At 48.6% G+C, this 22423-nt stretch overlaps 1 protein-coding gene across 2 annotated transcripts in view; it reads left to right on the forward strand.

Annotated features, from left to right (window-relative positions):
• The window catches only part of LOC144509004 (oxysterols receptor LXR-beta-like), a 48656-nt gene extending 27235 nt beyond the window's left edge, over window positions 1-21421 (forward strand). The window contains exons 5-11 of one of the 2 annotated variants that reach the window (XM_078237238.1): window positions 1356-1625; window positions 8018-8226; window positions 8959-9138; window positions 10666-10765; window positions 15631-15744; window positions 16566-16660; window positions 20824-21421. In XM_078237238.1, coding sequence (XP_078093364.1) covers window positions 1356-1625; window positions 8018-8226; window positions 8959-9138; window positions 10666-10765; window positions 15631-15744; window positions 16566-16660; window positions 20824-20970 — 1115 coding nt within the window. In that variant the 3' untranslated portion in view covers window positions 20971-21421. The remainder of the gene's footprint in view (window positions 1-1355; window positions 1626-8017; window positions 8227-8958; window positions 9139-10665; window positions 10766-15630; window positions 15745-16565; window positions 16661-20823) is intronic. The other variant, XM_078237239.1, reaches the window with a different exon arrangement.
• The last annotated feature ends 1002 nt before the right edge of the window (window positions 21422-22423 follow it).

Genomic DNA, 22423 nt, shown 5'->3' on the forward strand with positions numbered 1-22423 from the left:
CCGCTAATTCCTATGCACCCCAGGACACTAAGGGGCAATCTAGCATGGCCAATGCACTTAACACGCACATCTCTGGACTCTGGGAGGAAACCGGAGCACCTGGAGGAAACCCACGCAGACATGGGGAGAACGTGAAGACTCCGCTCAGACAGTGACCCAAGCCAGGAATTGAACCCCTGGTCCCTGGAGTTGAGGCAGCAGTGCTAACCACAATGGCACTGTGCCCACCCCTGACATTTTATGGTTATCAGTAGATTCTCAATTTTTTTATTGAGTTCAAATTCCACCATCTGCCGTGGCGGGATTTGAACCCGAGTCCCCAGAACGTTAGCTGAGTTTCTGGATTAATAGTTTAGCTATTATACCACTAGGCATTGCCTCCCCGTAATATATAATACACTAGTAAAGCACCTTGAGATGATCTGTTAAAGTTTATTTATTAGTCACAAGTAAGGCTTGCATTAACACTGCAATGAAGTTACTGTGAAATTCCCCTAGCCGCCACAGCCCGGAGCCTGTTCGGGTCAATGCACCCTAACCAGCACGTCTTTCAGATTGTGGGAGGAAACCCATGCAGATACGGGGAGAACGTGCAAACTCCACACAGACAATGACCCAAGCCAGGAATCGAACCCGGGTCCCTGGTGCTGTGAGGCAGCGGTGCTAATCACTGTACCTCAGGTGCAGTGGTTAGCAGTAACTAAAAGTGCAGTAATATACAAAGAACAAAGAACAATACAGCACAGGAACAGGCCCTTCGGCCCTCCAAGCCCGCACCGATCATGTGTTCCTAACTAGACCATCCGTTTGTATCCCTCTATTCCCAGTCTGTTCATGTGGCTATCTAGATGAGTCTTAAATGATCCTAGCGTGTCTGCCTCAACCACCTTGCTTGGTAGTGCATTCCAGGCCCCCACCACCCTCTGTGTAAAACACGTCCCCCGCATATCTGTATTGAACCTTGCCCCCCTTACCTTGCACTTGTGAGCCCTTGTGTTTGTCATTTCTGACCTGGGAAAAAGCTTCCAACTGTTCACCCTGTCTATGCCCTTCATAATTTTATAAACTTCTATTCGGTTGACCCTCAACCTCCGTCTTTCCAGGGAGAACAACCCTAGTTTACTCAATCTCTCCTCATAGCTAATACCCTCCATACCAGGCAACATCCTGGTAAACCTTTTCTGCACTCTCTCCAAAGCCTCCACGTCCTTCTGGTAGTGCGGCGACCAGAACTGGACGCAGTATTCCAAATGTATACGTGTGCATTGCTGTTGTTAAAGTGTTTATTTGCTTTGTTGTGCGACGCTGCTTTAATTACGAGCAGCTCCACCTCACTGCTTTGCTTTGCCTTTCAGGGGATGAGCCAATGATCAAGCGCAAGAAGGGCCCGGCCCCGAAGATGCTGGGGAACGAGGTTTGCAGTGTCTGTGGGGACAAGGCGTCGGGTTTCCACTACAATGTGCTCAGCTGCGAGGGCTGCAAGGGCTTCTTCCGCCGCAGTGTCATCAAGAACGCGCAGTACACCTGCAAGAACAGCGGCAAATGCGAGATGGACATGTACATGCGCAGGAAATGCCAGGAGTGCCGGCTGCGGAAGTGCCGGGAGGCCGGAATGAGGGAACATTGTAAGCACGTTTTAAACCTGTTTGTTTCCCTCTGAAATCGCTGGGGGGGGGGGAGCGTGCGGGCCGACGATGTTTAACAGTCCAGTGTGGATGAACTTTACCTTTGGCTGCTCTGGTGCTAGTCCAGGACACTCAACAGGAATATCTCAGTATTTGGGGCGTCATGGTGGCACAGTGGGTTAGCACTGCTGTCTCACAGCGCCAGGGACCCGGGTTCGAATCCCGGCTTGGGTCACTGTGTGGAATTTGCACGTTGTCCCCGTGTCTGCGTGGGTTTCCTCCAAGTGCTCCGGTTTCCTCCCACAGTCCGAAAGACATGTTGGTTAGGTGCGTTGGCCATGCTAAATTGCCCCTTATTGTCCAAAGATGTGCAAGTTAGGTGTATTGGCAGTGCTAAATTCTCCCTCAGTGTACCTGAACAGGCAGCGTAGTGTGGCGGCTAGGAGATTTTCACAGTAACTTACTTCATTGCAGTGTTAATGTAAGCCTACTTGTAACACTAATAAACTTTACTGGAAATAGTTGTGAGGGTATACAATACCTACAGTGCAGAAGGCGACCATTTGCCCATTGTGTCTGCACCAACTCTCCAATAGAGCATCTTCCAAGGATCTGGGTTCGATTCCCGGCTCAGGTCACTGTCTGTGTGGAGTCTGCATGTTCTCCCCATGTCTGCGTGGGTTTCCTCCGGGTGATCCGATTTCCTCACAGTCCAAAGATGTGCAGGTTAGGTGGATTGGCCGTGCTAAATTGCCCCTCAGTGTCCTGGGATGCTTAGGTTAGAGTGTAAATGTGTGGGGGTTACGGGGATAGGGCCTGGGTGGGATTGTTGTCGGTGCAACCCGATGGGCCAAATGGCCTCCTGCACTGTAGGTTTCTATGTTTTCTTACCCAGGCCCATCTCCGTAACCCTGCACATTTACCCCGCTAATCCCTCTAACCTACACATCTTGGGATACTAAGGGAGCAATTTAGCACGGCCAATCCACCTAACCTGCACATCTTTGGACTGTGAGGAAATCGGATCACCCGGAGGAAACCCACGCAGACATGGGGAGAACATGCAGACTCCACACAGGTAGTCACCCAAGGCCGGAATTGAACACAGGCCCCTTGTGTCAGGTCGCAGAGTTCTGGATGAGTTGAAACTTTATGCAGAGTGGCGTTTGGAGGTCAGTTAAAGAGAAAGTTAGAGGATTTGAGTGTACGGAGTGTGAAGTGCTTTGATAGGAGTGCAGGTCAGAGCGTGATGTTGGGACATATGCAATCTTCTCAGCAGATTAGAAGTGGAGCTTTGAAACTCATGGAAATCTCTCAACTGAGTATTCTTACCTTTAAATCCTGTCTGAGCAAGCGGTTGGGAAAGGAGATGGGACAGGTTACCAGGTCACAAAGGTTGGGGGAGAGATGCTTCGGATAGTTTCTGTCTTGTGAAACTGAAGAGATTACTGGCTGTCCGGTGTTAATTTGATACCAAGCCAGTTGGTGAAGTACGAAACTGGACACACATACTTTTCCTAATTTAGTTTATTTACAGAATGCAGCATTGTATATGTCTGCATCCCACCACCAAACCCAGTGCCCCAGCAGTCTCTCTTTATACGTGCTCTAAGTACTCAGTTAAACCTGTGTATCTTGACAATATAATTAACAGCCTGGATTTCTCCATTGTCACGCATCGCGATAGAGTGGCAAAGTTGGGATGGTCGTTTTCTGAAATTGGCCGCATACCTGCTGTTCAGGAGAAGCAAGGGATTAATGATACAAAAGAGCTGATGTTTCGAGTCCAGGTGACCATTTGTCAAAGGCATAGAAAGTTGGGAGAAATTTATACTGCAGGGGGAGGGAATGAAAGATGAGTCTTTCACGGGGAAAGGCTGCTAATGGCAGTCCATAGAGAGAATAAAGGGTGTGAATGGCCAAACGGCAGATAAACTGAAATCAGAGGGTAAACTGTAACAGAAGAACAAAGAACAATACAGCACAGGAACAGGCCCTTCGGCCCTCCAAGCCTGCACTGATCATGTGTTCCTAACTAGACCATCCGTTTGTATCCCTCTATTCCCAGTCTGTTCATGTGGCTATCTAGATAAGTCTTAAATGATCCTAGCGTGTCCGCCTCAACCACCTTGCTTGGTAGTGCATTCCAGGCCCCCACCACCCTCTGTGTAAAATACATCCCCCGCATATCTGTATTGAACCTTGCCCCCCTTACCTTGAACTTGTGACCCCTTGTGTTTGTCATTTCTGATCTGGGAAAAAGCTTCCAACTGTTCACCCTATCTATGCCCTTCATAATTTTATAAACTTCTATTAGGTCGCCCCTCAACCTCCGTCTTTCCAGGGAGAACAACCCTAGTTTACTCAATCTCTCCTCATAGCTAATACCCTCTATACCAGGCAACATCCTGGTAAACCTTTTCTGCACTCTCTCCAAAGCCTCCACGTCCTTCTGGTAGTGTGAAGATGAAGATGTGGGGAGGAGGGAGATGGGTGGGAGAGAGATAAAATTGAGAAAAAGGGGAGAACGGGTAAGGGAAGGGGGATAAAATAGAGGGAAGAGTGGGGGGGGGGGGGAAGAATGATGTGGTGGAGGGTGGGGATGAGTGGGAGAGAGATAAAATTGAGAAAAAGGGGGAGAAAAGGCAAGGGAAGGGGGGTAAAATAGCCATGATGTGGAGATGCCGGTGTTGGACTGAGGTGGGCACAGTAAGAAGTGTCTCAATACTTCACCTGATAAAGGAACGGTGCTGCGAAAGCTCGTGATTCCAAGTAAACCTGTTGGACTTTAACCTAGTGTTGTGAGACATGGGACAAAATAGGGAGAATTCGTTGGGGCAGGCTGAAGTTAGCCACACAGCCATATAGGTGATGCTGTTAGAGCTATGGGTGATGGGCTACTGACTGTTGACAGAAATGGCATAGGTAGGATTGGGACCGTATTTGGACAATGGCTAAAAGATGGATCAGAGTTGGATTGGGTGACTGTCTTGAAAGGCCATGGAGCAGCTTGGGGAGTTCAGGAGGAATAACCTGGCCCCAAATACAATCATACAGACTATTGTGGGTGGCTTGGACCAGGGTAGGCTTTGCGCTCAAATGGGATGGAAACCAGACTGGGTTTGAAGAGAAGGGAATGAAGCAGACTGGTGTGTTTGAAGACCTTGTACAGAGTGGTGGGCAACTTGGGGACCACATGCAGCCCATCTGGGTTCTGCGTGTGGCCCACGAGACATTTTATTGACCATTGCCCATGCCCAGGGCTGATTTCTGTCGGCATAGATTTTTTTCCTACTGATGTGACTCGGTGATTCGCACATAAAGCAAGGGCGAGTGAAGTGAGGTGGGTGCTGATCGCTCACAACATTGACTGTGAGAGCCGTGCGCTCCCTCTGTGTCCAAAGTGTCAATATTTCTTTTGTTTTTATCATGTGAAGTTGATAGTTCCATTAGTATATAAATTATGAAGCATTTTCTATAATGCATTATGAAATATCCGGCATGTATTTAATCTTCTTCATAGGCTCACGGTTAGTGAACAAGCCCGATTTCAATCTTAAAGTTCATTTATTTATTAGTGTCACAAGTAGGCTTACATTAACACTGCAATGAAGTTACTGTGAAATTCCCCTAGTCGTCATACTCCGGCACTTGTTCGGGGGGTCAATGCACCCTAACCAGCATGTCTTTCAGAATGTGGGAGGAAACCGGAGCACCCGGAAGAAACCCACACAGATACGGGGAGAGGGTGCAGACTCCACACAGACAGTGACCTGAGCCGGGAATCGAACCCAGGCCCCTGGTGCTGTGAGGCAGCAGTGCTAACCACTGCGCCACCGTGCCACCCACCTTGTGGCCCACTGAGAGGAAAGAGGTATAGTCGCTAGGTATACATGGGGAGGTAGTGAATTGGATAAGACACTGGCTCAATGGAAGAACTGATGTGGAGATGCCGGCGTTGGACTGGGGTAAACACAGTAAGAAGTTTAACAACACCAGGTTAAAGTCCAACAGGTTTATTTGGTAGCAAAAGCCACACTTTTGTGTGGCTTTTGCTACCAAATAAACCTGTTGGACTTTAACCTGGTGTTGTTAAACTTCTTTCAATGGAAGAAGCCAGAGAGTGGTTGTGGAGGATTGCTTCTCTGAGTGGAGGCCTGTGACTAGTGGTGTGCCGCAGGGATCGGTGTTGGGTCCGTTGTTGTTTGTCATCTATATCAATGATCTGGATGATAATGTGGTCAATTGGATCAGCAAGTTTGCTGATGATACAAAGATTGGAGGTGTAGTGGACAGTGCGGAAGGTTTTCAAAGCTTGCAGAGGGATTTGGACCAACTAGAAAAATGGGCTGAAAAATGGCAAATGGAATTTAACGCAGACAAGTGTGAGATATTGCACTTTGGAAGGACAAACCAAAGAAGAACGTACAGGGTAAATGGTAGGACTCTGAAGAGTGCAGTTGAACAGAGGGATCTGGGAATACAGGTACAGAATTCCCTAAAAGTGACGTCACAGGTGGATAGGGTCGTAAAGAGTGCCTTTGGTACATTGGCCTTTATAAATCGGAGTATCGAGTATAAAAGTTGGAGTGTTACGATAAGGTTATATAAGGCATTGGTGAGGCCGAATTTGGAATATTGTGTACAATTTTGGTCACCTAGTTACAGGAAGGATGTAAATAAGATTGAAAGAGTGCAGAGAAGGTTCACAAGGATGTTGCCGGGACTTGAGAAGCTGAGTTACAGAGAGAGATTGAATAGGTTGGGACTTTATTCCCTGGAGCGTAGAAGATTGAGGGGAGATTTGATAGAGGTGTATAAGATTTTGATGGGTATAGATAGAGTGAATGCAAGCAGGCTTTTTCCGCTGAGGCTAGGGGAGAAAAAAACCAGAGGGCATGGGTTAAGGGTGAAAGGAGAAAAGTTTAAAGGGAATATTAGGGGGGGCTTCTTCACGCAGAGAGTAGTGGGAGTGTGGAATGAGCTGCCGGATAAAGTGGTAAATGCGGGGTCACTTTTAACATTTAAGAAAAACTTGGACGGGTTCATGGATGAGAGGGGTGTGGAGGGATATGGTCCAAGTGCAGGTCAGTGGGACTAGGCATAAAATGGTTCGGCACAGACAAGAAGGGCCAAAAGGCTTGTTTCTGAGCTGTAATTTTCTATGGTTCTATGGTTCTAGGGCCATTCATTGGCCCCACTCACCAGCCGAGGTTGCCCATCGCTGTTGTAGAGGGAGTGATAGGGTAAGGGATAGAGAAGGTAAAGAGGTTGGGACTTATTTATTAATAGGAAAGTGATAGTGGAAGCTTTAAAAAATTGTGGTCGGATTCCAATTCTGAAGAAGTTGACAATCTCTACAAATGTTGGGTTGATGAAAGGTACTTGGACAGTGTTGATGCGCCATAGAAAACATCCTTTCTGGGTGTATCACAGCTTGGTATGGCTCCTGCTTTGACCAAGACCGCAAGGAACTACAAAGGTTATGATAATAGCCCAGTCCATCATACAAATCAGCTTTCCATCCATTGACTCCACCTGCACTTCCCGCTGCCTCGGGAAAAGCAGCCAGCATAATCAAGGACCCCACCTTCCATCAGGAAAAAGATACAAAAGTCTGAGGTCGTGTACCAACCGACTCAAGAACAACTTCTTCCCTGCTGCAATCAGACTTTTGAATGTATCTACCTTATATTATGATATTTTTCTATATCCTAGCTATAGCTGTAACAGTACATTCTGTACCCTCTCCTTTCATTCTCCCCTATGTACTCTATGAACGGTATGCTTTGTATAGCGCGCAAGAAACAATACTTTCCCCTGTATCCCAATTCCTGTAACAATAAATCAGACCACCATCCCACCCAGACCCTATCCCCATAACTCCATGCGCTTACCCTAGATAGTTACATGGGTACGATGAGTATAGAGGGATATGGCCCAAATGTGGGCAATTGGGATTAGCTTAGGGGTTTTAAAAAAAAATAAGGGCGGCATGGACAAGTTGGGCCGAAGGGCCTGTTTCCGTGCTGTAAACCTCTATCACTCTAGTGCCCCTGACATTAAGAGGTAATTTAGCAGGGCCAATTCACCTAACCTGCACATCTTTGGACTGAGGGAGGAAACCCACGCAGACACGGGGAGAATGTGCAAACTCCATGCAGACGGTGACCCAAGGCCAGAATTGAACCTGGGTTCCTGGCGCTGTGAGGCAGCGGTGCTAACCATCGTGTCACCATGCTGCCTTTATTCTTCCTAGGGGGAAGAATGAATGGGGAGGGAACAAGATATAAGGACAGTTTTCTAAATAGTGATCAACCGAAATATTTATCCATTTTGATGTCTAGTGAATGCAATCTCGGACTGATTAGCCTGTTTGTTGTGGTCTCCAGGTGTCCTGTCAGAAGAGCAGATCCGCAACAAGAAGCAGAAGAAGCGGGAGGATGACATGGCGCAGACCATGGTGGTGGGGGCAGAGGACTCGCCGGTGATGGTGGACATAGCCAGGCTCACGGTGGAACAGGAAGAAATGATCCAGCAGCTTGTGGCTGCACAGCAGCAGTGCAATAAGCGATCGTTCAGCGACCAGCCAAAAGTAACGGTGAGTTTTCTGGAGCAAGTTCCAACATGTACACTTTCTCCCTGCCTCCTCCTCCTGTTGTGTGTAGCAGAGCAGTACCTGTGGAATATTTTTTTTTCTCTCCGCATTTCCCCCTTCCCTCTCCCGCCCCCAGCTGTCCATAGAATCCCTACAGTGCAGAAGGAGGCCTTTCAGCCCATCGCGTCTGCACCAAACTTCTCTGAGCACTCTACCGAGATCCACTCCTCCGCCCCGTAACCCTGCGCATTGATCATGGCCAATCCACGTAACCCGTGCAATTTGGCACGGCCAATCCACCAAGCCTATGCATCTTTGGACACTAAGAGTCAATTTAGCATGGGCGCGCACCTTTGGACTGTGGGAAGAAACCAGAGCACCCAAAGGAAATCCACGCAGACATGGAGAGAATGTGCGGAGTTTGCACAGTCACCCAAGGCCAGAATTGAACCCGGGTCCCTGACGCCGAGAGGCAGCAGTGCTGCTAACCATTGTGCCGCCCGAAGTATTCCTTTGTTTGTAGAAAATGGATTCCTGTGTGTGAACACATGTCATTTCTAACGAGTGTAAATGAGCCACATTACTGGTTTAACCACTTACCTTAAATTGGTTGTTGGCTACGCTAACCTGCTGCTTAGGAAAGGGAGGTGATTGTTTGCAACCGATTTCAGGTCAGTGTCAAGAGTAATCTCCCAAAGTCAATCGTGTTTAATTTCTCATCGCCTCCGTTCCCAGCCCTGGCCACAGAGTAACGACCCCCACAACCGGGAGACACGACAGCAGCGCTTTGCCCACTTCACAGAGCTGGCCATCATCTCGGTGCAAGAGATTGTCGACTTTGCCAAGCAGATCCCGGGCTTCCTCGATCTCTCACGGGAGGACCAGATCGCACTGTTGAAGGCGTCCACCATTGAGGTAAGACAAAAGAAAGTCTTGGCTGGCTGTCTGTTGGTTAAAGTAGCACCTGAAGGTGTCGGACCCCCGCATCCGGGAAGTTCAGGACCGGATGGTTTTCTGTATTCATTCGTGCAACATGGGTGTGGCTGGCTGGCCCAGCATTTATTGCCCATCCCTAGTTGCCCTTGTTCAGAGGGCAGTTGAGTGTCAACCACATTGCTGTGGCTCTGGAGTCGCATGTAGGCCAGGCCAAAGATGTGCAGGTTAGAGGAATTTACCAGTGGCAAATTGTATCCCAAGATGTGTAGGTTAGGTGGATTAGCCATGGTAAATGTGTGGGGTAAACACAGAGTAAGAAGTCTCACAACACCAGGTTAAAGTCCAACAGGTTTATTTTCCTTACCTGACGAAGGAGCAGCGCTCCGAAAACTAGTGATGGTACAAGTCCACAGATCCTTAAAGGTGGCAGCACAGGTGGAGAGGGTGGTGGAGAAGGCATATGGCATGCTTGCCTTTATTGGACGGGGCATAGAATATAAAGGTTGGCATATGATGTTGCAGTTGTATAGAACGTTGGTTCGGCCGCATTTGGAATACTGCGTCCAGTTCTGGTCGCCACACTACCAGAAGGACGTGGAGGCTTTGGAGAGAGTACAGAGGAGGTTTACCAGGATGTTGCCTGGTATGGAGGGGCTTAGTTATGAGGAGAGATTGGGTAAACTGGGGTTGTTCTCCCTGGAAAGACGGAGGATGAGGGGTGACCTAATAGAGGTGTATAAAAGTATGAAGGGCGTTGATAGGGTGAACAGTGGGAAGCTTTTCCCAGGTCCGAGGTGACGAACACAAGGGGTCACGGGTTCAAGGTGAGGGGCCAAAGTTCAACACAGATGTCAGGGGGACATATTTTACAGAGAGGGTGGTGGGGGCCTGGAATGCACTGCCAAGCAAGGTAATTGAGGCGGACACGCTGGGATCGTTTAAGACTTATCTGGATAACCACATGAACAGACTGGGAATAGAGGGGTACAAAAGAATGGTCTAGTTGGGCACATGATCGGTGCAGGCTTGGAGGGCCGAAGAGTCTGTTCCTGTGCTGTATTGTTCTTTGTGAGTGGCGTTTGCTACCAAATAAACCTGTTGGGCTTTAACCTGGTGTTGTGAGACTTCTCACTGTGTTTACCCCAGTCCAACGCCGGCATCTCCACAAATGTGTGGGGTTACAGGGATAGGATGGGATGCGAGAGTCGGTGCAAACTCAATGTGCCTCAGTTTAACATCACACACAAAGGGGGACCCCTCCAGAACCCACTCAGCACTGTGCATGGAGGATAGACTACAGTTAGGGTTTAGTGCAAATCCTGCAGAACAAAATGGATCTTGATCCATGGTATTGCCGGTGCTGTGCTGGAGGCAGTTAAGGCAAGGCACTGGAGGATAGGCGCTGTCAGTTGTACAAGCAGAATCGAAAATCCAGTCTGTGCCTGCGAGATTCTGAAGCAAAGATCTAACTGGCCTTTGTTCTTTCGCAAATGTGTTCCTCCCCAGATAATGTTGTTGGAGACAGCACGGCGATATAACCACGAGACCGAATGCATCACCTTCCTGAAGGATTTCACTTACAGCAAGGATGATTTTGCACGAGCTGGTAAGTTTGAGTCAGATTTTCGATACTTCTCCCGATTCTGGCCGCTATCCCGTAGGGGGATTGAATTTAGGAGTCGTAGCGTTATGTTGCAACTGTACACAACTCTGGTGCGGCCGCACTTGGAGTACTGTGTGCAGTTCTGGTCCCCACATTACAGGAAGGATGTGGAGGCTTTGGAGAGGGTGCAGAGGAGGTTTACCAGGATGTTGCCTGGTATGGAGGGGAGATCCTATGAGGAGAGGCTGAGGGATTTGGGATTGTTTTCGCTGGAAAGGCGGCGGCTAAGAGGGGATCTTATTGAAACATATAAGATGATTAGAGGTTTAGATAGGGTGGATAGTGATAGCCTTTTTCCTCTGATGGAGAAATCCAGCACGAGGGGGCATGGCTTTAAATTGAGGGGGGGTAGTTATAGAACCGATGTCAGGGGTAGGTTCTTTACCCAGAGGGTGGTGAGGGATTGGAATGCCCTGCCAGCATCAGTAGTAAATGCGCCTAGTTTGGGGGCGTTTAAGAGATCCGTAGATAGGTTCATGGACGAAAAGAAATTGGTTTAGGTTGGAGGGTCACAGTTTTTTTTTAACTGGTCGGTGCAACATCGTGGGCCGAAGGGCCTGTTCTGCGCTGTAATGTTCTATGTTCTATGTTCTATCTATTTTCTTTCCAGTTTTTTTTTTAAGCAGTGCCAATTTATCTTCCCTCCTGCCTTGAAGGAGCTGAATCCCAGCTTCCCCAGACCAGCAATCCCTCCCGCACCCAGGAAGACAAAACAGCGAAAGCTGGGAAATAAGAGTCATACAGCTCCGAAAAAAGCATGGTGTAATAGAGTCCTAGAGGATTACAGCATGGAAACAGGCCCTTCGGCCCAACTTGACCATGTCGCTCTTTTTTTTTAAACCCCTTTCGGCCTTCGAGCCTGCACCAACAATAGCTACCACTAAAGGCACGCAAATCCCATTTTCCTGCACCATAGCCTCGAATATTATGATTTTTAAAAAAATTTTCTTATTAGTATCACAAGTAGGCTTACATTAACACTGCAATGAAGTTACTGTGAAAATCCTCTAGTCGCCACACTCCGGTACCTGTTCGGGTACACTGAGGGAGAATTTTGTTTCATCAGAAGTAACTCTTCAGATGCAGACAATAAAAATAGAACAAAACTTACCCCAACTTATAGATCAGAGAAAGGGTTTAATAAAGAAACATCGTGACTCCAAACTTGGGGCCCACGTCCTGGGTCAATCCAAGCTCCCCACAATTCCCAACAGGTTCTTATTTATAGTCAGTCAGCTGACTATTACATCACTCTGTAATTGGTTCCATGGTTGACTGGGTCAGCTGACCCTTACAGCTTGTTAACATTGGTCACATTACATCCAATACAAAGTTGTCACCGGTCACACTATTAACAAATTTAGCACGGCCAATGCACCCTAACCAGCACGTCTTTTGGATTGTGGGAGGAAACCGGAGCACCCGGAGGAAACCCACGCAGACACGGGGAGAACGTGCAGACTCCGCACAGACAGTGACCCAAGCTGGGAATCGAACCCAGGTCCCTGGCACTGTGAGGCAGCAGTGCTAACCACTGTGCCACCGTGCTGCCTTTGTGCTCGTCCAAATATTTTTTAAAGGTTGTAAGGTTTCCGGCCTTCCCAGGCAGCCCATTCCAGATTCCCGCCACCCTCTGAGTGAAAAAGGTTTTTCTCAAATCCCCCTGAACCTCCTACCCCTCGCCCTAAAAGTATGCCCCCTCATGAATGACCCTTCAACCAGGGGGAACAGCTGCTCCCTGCTCACCCAGTCATAAGCAATAATCCAATCCAAGCTCCATCCCAGGCAACGTCCTGGCGAACCCCCTCTGTACCCATTCCAGCATAATCGCATCCTTCCAATAGCGAGGTGACCAGAGGTACGGCGACACACGGCCCAAACATCTCCCCTGTTGGTTACCTCAACAAAGTGGCCATTCTCCATTACGTGTGAGCCTATTCGCCATCGCATGCTATACCTGTCTGACCGCGCGCGCGTGCGTGCGCACCCCCCCCCCCCCCCCCCCCCCCCCCAACCCAATTCGCTATCACAGGCAGGGACTGGTTTGCTCAGCGTAGGCCAGGAGCTGTAGGAGAGGTTCCCTGCTCTGAATGGCTCATTAACCACTCGATGTTCTTGCCACTAGGGGGAGGCAGTTGTCTAAAATTGAATGGGGGAAAGAGGCAGACACAGCATAGCCTGAAGATGAATGATGAGCAGTGACGGGAGACGCCCAGCCAGAAGAGACTTCTACATCCTACGCACTCACTCTCACACCCAGTCCCCTTTCTAGACTTGGAGAACCATGGGGAGGAACTGAGCAAAATGTCTTTACGTCCTGGTTCTCGGGGTTAACTGGTTGGAGGGTCGTGGCACTTTTTTTTTTTCCTACCTCACACACAACCATCTTTCAGTGTCATTTGTGTGGTTTTATTTACCACAGCCCTCGACTCCGGTGCAGGTTGGTTGAGAATCCCTCCAATACACGCAGAGAGGCCATTCAGCCCATCGAGCCAGTACCGTCAACAGGCCCTATCCCCAACCTGATGTATTTACCCTGGTAATCCCCCTGACACTAAGGGGCAATTTATTTCATAGAATCCCTACAGCGCAGAAGAAGGCCATTCAGCCCATCGAGTCTGCACCGACCACAATCCCACCCAGGCCCCATCCCCATAACCCCATGCATTTACCCTAGCTAGTCCCCCTGACACTAAGGGGCAATTTAGCACGGCCAATCCACCGAACCCGCACATCTTTGGACTGTGGGAGGAAACCGGAGCACCCGGAGGAAACCCACGCAGACATGGGGAGAATGTGCAAACTCCACACACCGTCACCACAGTGGTTAGCACTGCTGCCTCACAGCGTCAGGGACCCGGGTTCGATTCCCGGCTTGGGTCACTGTCTGTGCGGTGTCTGCACATTCTCCCCGTGTCTGCGTGGGGTTCCTCCGGGTGCTCCGGTTTCCTCCCACAGTCCGAAAGACGTGCTGGTTAGGTGTGTTGGCTGTGCAGAATTAGGCCATTCGGCCCATCGAGTCTGCTCCGTCATTCAATCATGGCTGATATGATTCTCATCCCCATTCTCCTGCCTTCTCCCTGTAACCCTTGATCCCTTTATTGATCAAGAACCTATCTATCTCTGTATAAGGCATTGGTGAGGCCGAATTTGGAGTATTGTGTACAGTTTTGGTCACCTAGTTACAGGAAGGATGTAAATAAGATTGAAAGAGTGCAGAGAAGGTTCACAATGATGTTGCCGGGACTTGAGAAGCTGAGTTACAGAGAGAGATTGAATAGGTTGGGACTTTATTCCCTGGAGCGTAGAAGATTGAGGGGAGATTTGATAGAGGTGTATAAGATTTTGATGGGTATAGATAGAGTGAATGCAAGCAGGCTTTTTCCGCTGAGGCTAGGGGAGAAAAAAACCAGAGGGCATGGGTTAAGGGTGAAAGGAGAAAAGTTTAAAGGGAATATTAGGGGGGGCTTCTTCACGCAGAGAGTGGTGGGAGTGTGGAATGAGCTGCCGGATAAAGTGGTAAATGCGGGGTCACTTTTAACATTTAAGAAAAACTTGGACGGGTTCATGGAGGAGAGGGGTGTGGAGGGATATGGTCCAAGTGCAGGTCAGTGGGACTAGGCATAAAATGGTTCGGCACAGACAAGAAGGGCCAAAAGGCCTGTTTCTGAGCTGTAATTTTCTATGGTTCTAAAGACACTCAATTATTTGGCCTCCACAGCCCTCTGCGGCAATGTAGCCCAATCCATCAGGCAAACCAGCCTCCCATCCATTGGCTCTGTCTACACTTCCCGCTGCCTCGGAAAAGCAGCCAGCATAATCAAGGACCCCACGCACCCTGGACATTCTCTCTTCCACTTTCTTCCATCGGGAAAAAGATTCAAAAGTCTTGGGTCACGTCCCAACCGACTCAAGAACAGCTTCTTCCCTGCTGCCATCAGACTTTGGAATGGACCTACCTCGCATTATGTTGATCTTTCTCTACACCCTAGCTATGACTGTAACATGACATCCTGCACTCTCTCTCATTTCCTTCTCTATGAACCGTATGCTTTGTATAGCGCGCAAGAAACAGTACTTTTCACTGTATGCTAATACATGTGACAAATCATAGAAACCCTACAGTGCAGAAGGAGGCCATTTGGTCCATCGAGTCTGCACCGATCACAATCCCACCCAGGCCCTACCCCCTTATTCCTACATATTTACCCGCTAATCCCTCTAACCTACGCATCTGAGGACACCAAGGGGCAATTTTAGCATGGCCAATCAACCTAACCCGCACATCTTTGGACTGTGGGAGGAAACCGGAGCACCCAGAGGAAACCTACACAGACACGAGGAGAATGTGCAAACTCCGCACAGACAGTGACCGGAGCCGGGAATCGAACCCAGGTCCCTGGAGCTGTGAAGCAGCAGTGCTAACCACTGTGCCACCGTGCCGTCCCAAATCAAATCAATGAGTCCCACAGACTCACCACCCTCTGGCTGAAGAAATTCCTCCTCATTGCAGTTTTTAAGGAGCGTCCCTTCACTCTGAGGTTGTGCCCTCGAGTTCTAGTCTCTCCCACTTGTGGAAACATCCTTTCCATTCCTGCTCTACCTAATTGCCCCTTAGCATCGGGGATTAGCAGGGTAAGTATACGGGGGCATACGGGGCTAAGGGGATAGGGCCTGGGTGGGATTGTGGTCGATGCAGATGGGCCAAATGGCCTGCTTCTGCATTGTCAGGATTCTATAATTCTAAGACTCTATTCTATAACCTGTAGCTAGCGCTCGCTCTCTCTCTCATTCTCTCCCTTGCTTAGGGCTGCAGTTTGAATTCATTAACCCGATCTTCGAGTTCTCGAAGGGCATGAGGAAACTGCAGTTGGACGATGCCGAGTATGCCCTGCTGATTGCCATCAACATCTTCTCTGCAGGTTTCTCCTCTTCTTTGTGTTTAAAGTTTTTTTTCAATGAAATAAACTGTTCTGACCAAGAATGGGAGGAAACGGGACCTCTTCCCTTTTGAGGCACACCAGTGTCAGTACCAAATACTTCATAAAGTAAAGTTTATTTATTAGTGTCACAAGTAAGGCTTTCATTCACACTGCAGTGAAGTTACTGTGAAAATCTCCTAGTCGCCACTCTCCGGCGCCTGTTCAGGTACACTGAGGGAGAATTTAGTATGGCCAATGCACCTAAGCTGCACGCCTTTCGGACTGTGGGAGGAAACCGGAGGAAACCCACGCAGACACGGGGCGAATGTGCAAACTCCACACAGACAGATCATCCACTGTGCAACCTGATGCTAAGACAATGTTTCCCCTGACTGGAGAGTTTAGACTAGGGGGTCGTAGTCTCGGGATAAAAGTTTATTTATTTGTCACAAGTAAAGCTTACATTAACACTGCAATGAAGGCACTGTGAAAATCCCCTAGTTGCCACACTCCGGCGCCTGTTCGGGTACACACACTGAGGGAAAATTTAGCACGGCCAGTGCACTTAACCAGCACGTCTTTCGGACTGTGGGAGGAAATTGGAACAGCCGGAGGAAACCCACTTAGTGTCCCAAGATGTGCAGGTTAGATGGATTAGCCATAGAAAATGTGTGGAGTTATGGGGATAGGGTGGGGAAAGGACCTGGGTAAGATGTTCTGGCGGAGAGTCAGTGCAGACTCGATGGGCCAAATGGCCTCCTTCTGCTCTGTAAGGGATTCTATGATTCATTTGAATGACTTTGGAATTTCTGCCTTCACAGACCGCCCGAATGTTCAAGACCATCAATTAGTCGAGAGGCTCCAGCAGCCGTATGTTGAAGCACTTCATTCGTACTTGCGCATCAAGAGACCAAAGGTAGGCTCAGTGATGCAGAAAGCCGCGCATTTGTATAGTGCCTCTTGCAACCTCAGGCCTCCACAAGACGCTCTGCAGAATGAATTTTGAAGTGTTGTCACTGTTTGTAATGAAGGAGAAAGAAGGAGGCCACTCGGCCCATCACGATGTGCTGGCTCTTTGAAAGAACAATCCAATTAATCTCACGTTTCACCCCCTCCAACACTTGCCCCATAGTCCTGCAATGGTTTGTGTTTCAGTTACAGAGCCTTTTTAAGGTTACTATTGCATCTGCTTCCAGATCACAATAACTCGGTGGGCAAATACATTTTTTTCTCTACACCCCAGCTATGTCTGTAACACTACATTCTGCACTCGCTCCTTTCCTTCTCTCCTATGTACTGTCTGAACGGTATGTTTTGTCTGTACAGCTCGCAAGAAAAACAATACTTTTCACTGTAACCCAATACATGTGACAATAGTAAATCAAATCACCAGCTCCCTGAGGTTTTTGCCAATGATCCTAAACCTGTGCCCTCTAGATATTAACCCTTCGGCTAGTGGAAACGGTCCCTCTTTGTTTACGTATCAAAATCCCTCATACTTTTAAATAAATGTATTAAATATGGTTTAAAATTAAAACTCATCAACAAAAGAGGCTGGTGGAATCAGAGACCCTCATCGCAATTTTCTTTTGAAAAATGGATGTGGGATTGCAGTGCAGTAATCTACAGCGTGATGTACAAAGAGCAGGAAAATGGGATTGTGCCAAATAACCCATTTTAGGGGTTTAAGCATCCGATGGGTTCAATGGCCTCCTTCGGTGCTAGATTTTCCAGGAGGCACAGTGGGTTAGCACTGCTGCCTCACAACGCCAGGGACCCCGGGTTCGATTCTCAGCTTGGGTCACTGTCTGTGCGGAGTCTGCACGTTCTCCCCGTGTCTGCATGGGTTTCCTCCGGGTGCTCCGGTTTCCTCCCACAGTCCGAAAGACGTGTCGGTTAGGGTGCATTGGCCGTGCTAAATTCTCCCTCCGTGTACCCGAACAGGCGCCGGAGTGTGGCGGCGAGGGGATTTTCACAGTCACTTCATTGCAGTGTTAATGTAAGCCTTACTTGTGGCACTCAGAAATAAACTTGAAAGTTAAAAAAAGATATGGCAGCCAAATTACGCACAGCAAGATCCTGTAAGCTGCACTGTGATAATGACCATACAATGGGTCTGGAGGTGTTGGTTGAGGGATAAATACTCTCCATGGGGTGAACATCTCCTACTTTGCTTGGAAAAAGTGCCGCATGATGGTTTTCAGAGCCTTGGTTATAATGTTTCACTGAATGTATTCAAGAGACGGCTGGAAATAGCACTTGGGGCAAATGGGATCAAAGGTAATAGGAAGAAAGCAGGGGTAGGCTATTGAGTTGGACGATCAGCCATGATCGGGATGAGTGGTGGAGCAGGCTCGAAGGGCCAAATGGCCTCCTCTTGCTCCTATCTTCTATGTTTCTATGAAAGGTACAGCCCTCCTCACCCCCACTGTTACTGCCTTGAAAGTTCAAAAGGCTAGCCATGGCATGAATAAATTCCAGCCTCCCAGACTGCCTGGATCCACTACGGTTTGCCTACCGCTGCAACAGGTCCACAGCAGATGCCATCTCCCTGGCCCTGCGCTCAACTTTGGAACACCTAAATAACAAGGATACCTATGTAAGACTCCTATTTATTGACTACAGCTCAGCCTTCAATACCATTATTCCTACGAAACTCATCTCCAAACTCCGTGGCCTGGACCTTGGCTCCAACCTCTGCGACTGGATCCTGAATTTCCTAACCCACAGACCGCAATCAGTAAGGATAGGCAACAACACCACCTCCATGATCATCCTCAACACCAGCGCCCCACAAGGCTGTGTTCTCAGCCTCCTGCTATACTCCTTATACACCTATGACTGTGTGGCCAAATTCTCTTCCAACTCCATTTTCAAGTTTGCTGACGACACCACCGTAGTGGGTCGGATCTCAAACAACGATGAGACAGAGTACAGGAATGAGAGAGAATCTGGTGAACTGGTGCGGCAACAATAATCTCCCCCTCAATGTTAACAAAATGAAGGAGATTGTCATCGACTTCAGGAAGTGTAGTGGAGAACATGTCCCTATCTGCATCAACGGGGGCGAAGTAGAAAGGTTTGAGAGCTTCAAGTTTTTAGATGTCCAGATCACCAACAACCTGTCCTGGTCCTCCCCATGCCGACACTCTAGTTAAGAAAGCCCCACCAACGCCTCTACTTTCTCAGAAGACTAAGGAAATTTGGCATGTCAGCTACAACTCTCACCAACTTTTAGAAAGCATTCTTTCTGGTTATATCACAGCTTGGTATGGCTCCTGCTCTGCCCAAGACTGCAAGAAACTACAAAAGGTCGTGAATGTAGCCCAATCCATCACGCAAACCAACCTCCCATCCACTGACTCTGTCTACACTTCCCGCTGCCTCGGCAAAGCAGCCACCATAATTAAGGACCCCACGCACCCCGGACATTCTCTCTTCCACCTTCTTCCGTCGGGAATAAGATACTAAAGTCTGAGGTCACGTACCACCCGACACAAGAACGGGAGGGATGATAAGAAATGTATTTGCTCAATGAGTTGTTGTGATCTGGAAGCAGATTCAACAGTAACTTTAAAACTGGCTCTACGATTGAAAAGAAAAAAAATGCAGGGCTATGGGTCAAGTGGGGGGGGGGGGGGGCGGGGGGAGGGGGGGGTGGGTTGCAATGTGAGGCTAATTGGATTGCTCTTCCAAAGAGCCAGCACGGACATGACAGGCCAAGTGGCCTCCTCCTGTCTTACGGGATGCTAATAATTGTCAAATGTCCATGTAATGGAGAGAAGTATTTACCACTGGCTGGATGATAACCAGAGGTCATCGATTTAAGTCAACTGGTGGAAGAATCAGAGTGGAGGTAGAATCCTTACAGTGCAGAAGGAGGCCATTCGGCCCATCGAGTCTGCACCGACAACAATCTATCCAAAGATGAGATTACTTTTCGCACAGTGAATTGTTAAGCCCTTCAATGCAATGCCTGAAAGAGAGGTGGGAGCAGATTCAATGGTAACTTTCGAAAAGGCAAGTGGATATGAATCATAGAATCCCTACAGTGCAGAAGGACCAGCTCTCTGACAGAGTATCTTTCCCAGGCCCTTGCCCCACCCTATCTCGGTAACCCCACACATTTCCCATGGCTAATCCACCTCACCTACACATCTCTAGACACTAAGGGGCAATTTAACCTGGCCAATCCACCTCACCTGCACATCTTTGGACACTGAGGGGTGATATAGCATGGCCAATCCACCTAACCTGCACACCTTTGGAGTGTGGGAGGAAACCGGAGCACCCAGAGGAAACCCACACAGACGTGGGGGGGAATGTGCGAACTCCACACAGACAGTCACCCAAGGCCAGAATTGAACGCAATTCCTTGGCGCTGTGAGGCAGCAGTGCTCACCACGATTGATTGTGATGTGGAAATGCCGGTGTTGGACTGGGGTGTTAACAGCAAGAAGTCTCACAATACCAGGTTAAAGTCCAGCAGGTTTATTTTGGTAGCACGAGCTTTTGGAGCGCTGCTCCTTCATCAGGTGATGAAGGTCACCTGATGCTCCTTCGCTGCCCCTTCTCTCACCCGAGGAAGGAGCAGAGCTCCGAAAGCTCGTGATACCAAATAAACCGACTCAAGACCAGCTTCTTCCCTGCTGCCAGAGAATGGACCTGCCAAATAAACCTGCTGGGCTTTAACCTGGTGTTGTGAGACTTCTTACTGTGCCCACGATTAATTGGAGTTCAGAGAGCTGGCACAAGTGCAATGGGTGAAATTGATGTGATTTGATTTATTATTGTCACATGTATTAACATACAGTGAAAAGTATTGTTTCTTGCGCGCTATACAGACAAAACATACCATTCATAGAGAAGGAAAGGAGAGAGTGCAGAATGTAGTGTTACAGTCATAGCTAGGGTGTAGAGAAAGATCAACTTAATGCAAGGTAGGTCCGTTCAAAAGTCTGACGGCAGCAGGGAAGAAGCTGTTCTTGAGTCGGTTGGTCGACCTTGGTTGGTGGGTTGGTATGGCCTCCTCCTGCGCGGGATAAGTTTTAAGAGCATCTTTCCTTTCTGTTGTTGCAGGATCACCTGATGTTCCCTCGCATGCTGATGAAGCTGGTCAGCCTCCGGACCCTGAGCAGTGTCCACTCGGAGCAGGTCTTTGCCCTCAGGCTTCAGGACAAGAAGCTGCCCCCCCTGCTCTCTGAAATCTGGGACGTTCACGAGTGAACGAGAGAGAGAAGGCCGTCGGCAGGAGAGGAGCGGGGTGGAGTAGACTCTTTTTTTTACAAAAACTGAAGAGAGAATTGGGGGTGGGGAGAAACAAAATCTGCCTGTTTTTGTTAATTAAAAACTAAAACTCAAAGGAGAGAAAGACCCAACTGGGTCTGACCTACGTGCGGGCGAGGGAAGATTTATATAAAGAGACGGATATCAAACTTTACATGGATATAGGACTTGGATGTCTAGATGTTGAGGAGACAAGCGTTACTGCACTTACTGGACTGAGCTCCAATCAGAGATTTAAGTCTCTACTTATTCCCGACTCCGTGGTTTTGTTCCATTAGTCCACTTCTTCCTTCGTTGTTTAATAACCGTTGTTTACTGAACCCCCCCCCCCCCCCCCCCCCCCCCTCCAAAAAAAAAAGATTTTAACAGTGATTTCTTTATTTTTGTGGCCCGCTGATATGAAGTTGAATGATTTATTTTCGGTTTGTGGCGAGCCAGTTTTCACAAAGAGATGAATTGCAGTCTGGTACTGGGGAGGTGGTCGTTGCAGAGACCACCCTACGCATGTGTTCACCTGAAAGCTTTTGTCACCTTTCGAATGAAGGGATGATGAATCTTGCTGTGCGGAATGGGGCAACATTGTGCAGAGAAGAAACTTGTTTTGATTTTTTTTTTACACGAGCGTTAAGCACTACATCACCCTTTGCCAGTCACCTTGATCTCTGAAGCAATGAATCGTCGGTCGTTGATGTGATTTACTGAGGTTTGTGACAATGACCTTGTAACTCGCTGTTGGCTATGAGATTGGGGCATCGATATTGCTGTCTCTGAAATCATAGAAATCATAGAAACCCTACAGTGCAGAAGGAGGCCATTCGGCCCATCGAGTCTGCACCGACCACAATCCCACCCAGGCCCTGCCCCCACATATTTTACCCACTAATCCCTCTAACCTACACATCCCAGGACTCTAAGGGGCAATTTTTAACCTGGCCAATCAACCTAACCCGCACATCTTTGGACTGTGGGAGGAAACCGGAGCACCCGGAGGAAATTATCTCAGTCAGGGATCCTGCTGATGAGAATTGCACAAAGTCTCCCCCTGTCCCTCTTCTCCCCCCCTCCCCCGGATGCCTGTGACATTTTGGACTCAAAAGGATGTTGTCGTCGCTGGCCCAGTTATTGCCCATCCTTGATTGCCCTTGGGTTGGTGGTGGTGAGCCCACCACCTCCTCTACAACCAGGTGGCTTCAGAGTCAAGTCCACCATCTTGCTGTTCGGGTCTGGAGTCACGTGGAGGCCAGAACGCCCAAGGGCGGCAGCTTTCCATCCCTAAAGGACATTAGTGAACCAGTTAGTGACTGTGTGAGTTGAGGAACTGGCCGCATTCTGCCAACCAATCTTGGGAAGGGAGAAGATTATCTTTGAGCGTTGGTTGAAGCCTTCAGTGATT

The sequence above is a fragment of the Mustelus asterias genome, chromosome 21, assembly GCF_964213995.1.
Source record: "Mustelus asterias chromosome 21, sMusAst1.hap1.1, whole genome shotgun sequence".
NCBI lineage: Eukaryota > Metazoa > Chordata > Chondrichthyes > Carcharhiniformes > Triakidae > Mustelus > Mustelus asterias.